Consider the following 4748-nt stretch of genomic DNA (forward strand, 5'->3'; position numbering starts at 1 on the left):
TTAAAAGTACACCTCATCTATACCGATAATACGTAATATAAAAATATTGAATATAAGCACCAGTACTACATTTATTTATGATTTGCATACATAATAAGCTTTTATTACTCTCTGTCATTTCTAAACAGACTATAGTAAGTTTTGAATTTCTTAAGAAAAAAAATTGAAGCTTGAAAACGACCTGTTAGCAATGTATGTTTTTAAATATTTTCTAAATCTTTTGAAGTATCACTATCAAAAGTCATAATCACAAAAAAATGAGTTGCACATTTTTTCAAAACCATCAATCTATCTATCAATCTTGTAATGGCAAAATTTCTCTAAATTACCATCGTTCTTTCATTCTGCAACATATTTCTGTGACTATTGGCTATTTCGAAATTAGATTTTAAAAAAGTTTTCCTGCATTTTTTAAATGAATACAATTCAATTTCGATCTTTGCGTAACGTTTTAGATAAAGTTTTAATGTGTGTCAGCAAAAAGGAAGTTGTAGTTTAATAGTAGCCAGTTTAAAACGAAAATAATATAAACTCCAGGTAAATGTATCTGTACTAAAGAAAAAAATATTTTTTATGCAGTAGTATGTACAAAATTTGCATGTTGCGAAGTAAAAATGTATTAACTTTGTCCAGGAAATAAAAAAATAGTGTTTTATACTATTTAATTGTGATCTATTATACTGAATTAGTTAATCATGATTAACTTTTAAAGGTCATGAGGTCAATGCGTTGTTAATGTAAATATTGTGACTTTTCGATGCATCCTGACAGCCATGATGTAATCTTTAAACATAGATCTTGTTGAAAATGTTCTTGGGTATTGCATACAGTTTATTTGCAAGAAACATGTTACCTACTACTGCAAAATATCTCTCTGTATTTAAACCTAATAATGCATATCAGTTTTAAAGAGCCATGTTATTACAAGATCTTGCCTTGAAATTTTAAGAGTAAGGACATGTAACCAGATATCAAAATAACCTTTTATATTATGTTGTATAACTAACGATTTCTAAAATATAATTTTATGTTTTGACAGCTAGACGTACATTTTAAATTTATTTTAATAACACACATCCAAAACTGATCTTTATTCAGACTTCTAATAATAATGTTAATACTCACGGGCATACACTGTTTGTAATATTATTAAACAAAAGATTAGTACAACTGTCCCATTAAAAGACATCATCACAGCCAACCGCGACTTGAATGAGTTGTGTTTGTAGAAATACTAGTTTAATACAACTTGTTTGGATCAAATTTAAATATTTTCATTCCTCGGTAATTCCAGCTAACCACCAAGCTTCTTTCAAGCTACTAATCAGTTACCAATCAGACGTCAGACGAATAACCGTTTCAGTTAGTACAGTGTAACGAAAGTGATGTCAGTAATTCTTGTTAAACTGATTATCTGAGGTCAGCGTCGGCATAGGCAGAGTGCGGTAGTGGGTTTGCTAAATTGAGGTGTGTGCGCATTCAAGTGAAGACGTCACTGATTTTCAGAAGAAAAAATAAGGCATGCGGACGTACCCTTAGAAATATGGGGGGAAACTCGAAATGGCTTGATGAAGTTGTAGTGTTCGGAAAAGTCTAGTCCCCGTCTTTTGCGATTGCATTTTGGATTTTCTTTAATGTTGGAAGTTCATTTTTGAAATAAAATATTATTAAAGAGGATAGGGTGCTTCATCGGGAAGGACGCGTGGGACTCTATACTTACCATGTTAAATAATCATTGCTCTCAATGCAAAGAAAATAATTTTTTGTGACTAGAAGGTAAGTAGATTGAATTACTTGCCTGCAGATATTGAATAAAATCGAGTTTAAAATACTTATAATTATATACTGTGTGTCCCGAAATTCATGTAAAAAAATTTGGTCATACATTCTGAAGACAAATTTAGGGTACCTGTATTTTTTCTTTTTGCCAAGTGGCCCCCCTCTTTCGGAGTTACAGCGCCCCTGAAGTCCGCCCCTAAGAATAATTTTTTTTATATCTCAGAATCCTGTTGTACGAGAATCACTAAATTTGGTACACAGGGGTTTTATGACATGTGGAATCTGATGGTGCTACGTTTTTTGGCGGGGACAATTTTTCGTAGGCCCCCTTGTCTTTGAAGTCAAAAAAATTTGGTTGCATATTTAAATTTCTTAAAAATTATCAGTCCACTAGAAAGCCATTAAATTTAGAAACTTTTTGTCTCTTTATACTTTTTTCGTAAAACGCAATGTTTTCGAGAAAAATGTCAAAATGTGATCGAATGCATATCGTGATTCGCCATTTCCCTAAAAAACATTGCGTTTTACGAAACAAATATCAAGAAACAAAAAAATTTCTAAATTCAATGGCTTTCTAGCTAACTAATAATTTAAAAAGAAAATAAAATTTGCCACCAAATTTTTCTAATTCCAAAAACAAGGGGGCCCACGAAAAAGTGTCTTAAGGGGGTTTCTCGCCAAAAAGCGTAGCACTGTGAAATTCCACATGTCATATTACTACCCAATACCCCAGAAACTTGGCAACAGCGCACGAGTATGCTGTGTTTATTATTTGTAAGTTGCCAGTCCTTGTCATGTATACCAACATTATATGTGATCACTCGCACAGCTGATTGCTTTAACCTCTAAAATGTCGGATGATGAACAGAGTCGGTAGAAAGTACAATTTGTTACCAAAAGGAAGTAGGAATGCTTCAGAATTAGAATAGAAAATAGCAAAAGCAGGAAAAAAGCTGTTGAAGAGACGATTGTGGTGGCAGAACCTTCGCGAGAGCAGCAGTTAATCGACATAGAGTTCATGGCACAAAGTATGCACTGCTCTTTTTGCAAAGAACTTTTACGTATTTTAGATTATCTACAAAGTGTGATCATGACTTCCACGCGAATCAATTGCGTGAAAAGTTTAAATATGATTTAGTTACAGGCATAAATAGCATACTACTGTGAATAGAAATCTTCCGTATAAGACAAGGGTTTAAAGCGATTGCATTTATTAAAGTACAATACAATTTGATAATGTAATATTATACTGTGATACGATGTTATTGCAGCCAAAAATATTCTAAAAAATATACTGAAATTATTGAAAATTTAAAATTAAAAATGGTATTAAAAGTGTCATAAATTTTATTGTTTATATGCTCCTGTGTTTTTTACTTCTTGTATTGAAAGTTTTTCGTACTCTATAAATATAGCAAGATTTTAAAAAACATACTTCATTCGAAAATTACCCGTTTGATTTTATTATTCCAAATTGAGTTACACAAATAAACACAAGTTGAATGTAATCCATTTCTAATGACTAATTTGTGTATCGAAGATATATTTATAAAACCTATATTGAGCCTTTGCATAAAAGACAGTAGGTAAATATCGTGACAATCAGAGAGAGCAAAAACATATAAGTTTGAACTGCTTCTTCAAGTCCCCCGCAACTTTTGCGCATGCCTGAACCGCAACTTTTCCGCGGCAGTTATTTAATTTCATAATTTTTGAAAACATTCTGCTTACGTGGTCATAAAATAATTTTTGTAGTATAATTTCACAATTTAATTAAATTCAGTTACCATCTCATAATTTACTCATAACCTTATTTATAAGTTTAACATTTTACATGAGTTTGAAATAAAGTTCCCTTAGTATTAATTTAGATTATTTCTACATAATAAAACTGCAAATAATTTAAGATGAAGAATTATGCTATAAAAGTTTGATGCATTAATTATTTTTTAACATAAGTTAAGCTTAGGTATAACTGTTTTTATAGAAATATTTTGATACTTCCCATCACTATCTTCAAAAGGNGACGTAAAATTTGCTCTTCTAAAATTATATGTTTTTTGATTGATATTTGTTATAAAGTACGAATTATTTTTTAACAAACCAGAAATTTTTATGATTAGAGCAGGATGATAAGGATCTATTGGTACAAGAGGAGCATCATCAGCAGTCACTTCACATTTTACATTTGATATTACTAAATCAAGAAGCTTGTTTGAACAATTAAGTATTAAGTTAACTTGCTGTAAATTAAAAAAATCTAAAAAGTTTTTAATTGTGTTAGTTTTGTTATCTGTAGTATCTAGGTTTACAAAGTTAGGTGCATTAAAGTCACCCATTATAATAAGATTCCCAGAATGCATAAAATCAAGTTGTATCAGAGATTCACAAAAAAGTTCAAATTCGATAGGTGACATTATTGGTGGTACGTATAAAACTACAATGTACAGTACAGTTGCGTTTAAAAAACATTTGCAGGCAAGAATATCCACAGACGGAAAATTTTCATCCAGCTGAGGAAGGTTGAGTACTTCCGATTTAATACTATGTTTCAACGCCAATAGGACACCTCCACCACGTGTAAGATTTAACAGTTTAAGCTTACGGTCCTTCCTATATACGTAATATTCATCTGGAAATAGTTCACCACTGTGCACATCTTCACGTAACCAAGTTTCCGTTAGTGCTATTACGTCAAACTCACAATCACTTATAGATGAAAAAAAACACTGAACTTTGCTGTTGAGTCCACGAACATTCTGATAGGTGCATAGTAAGTCAGTGACACTGTTGGGCTGATCTAGTTTAACTTTACAATTTTGGGCATGCCGTTTACATACTTAATCTTAATATCAGCTTCTCCTGCAGTTTTTCTTTCCATTAACTGTGCCTTTACTCTCTTGTAATGTTCTATTTGACGAGGGGTGCGATCCACAGAAATGGAAATACCTTTGCAAGATCGATGACTT

At 31.6% G+C, this 4748-nt stretch overlaps 1 protein-coding gene across 1 annotated transcript in view; it reads right to left on the minus strand.

The window, feature by feature from the left end:
• The window catches only part of LOC108909091 (serine protease 7-like), a 9343-nt gene extending 7965 nt beyond the window's left edge, over positions 1 to 1378 (minus strand). The window contains exon 1 of the mRNA XM_018713326.2: positions 1126 to 1378. Coding sequence (XP_018568842.1) covers positions 1126 to 1192 — 67 coding nt within the window. The 5' untranslated portion in view covers positions 1193 to 1378. The remainder of the gene's footprint in view (positions 1 to 1125) is intronic.
• Positions 1379 to 4748: the final 3370 nt, after the last annotated feature.

Source organism: Anoplophora glabripennis, unplaced genomic scaffold, assembly GCF_000390285.2.
Source record: "Anoplophora glabripennis isolate ALB-LARVAE unplaced genomic scaffold, Agla_2.0 scaffold413, whole genome shotgun sequence".
NCBI lineage: Eukaryota > Metazoa > Arthropoda > Insecta > Coleoptera > Cerambycidae > Anoplophora > Anoplophora glabripennis.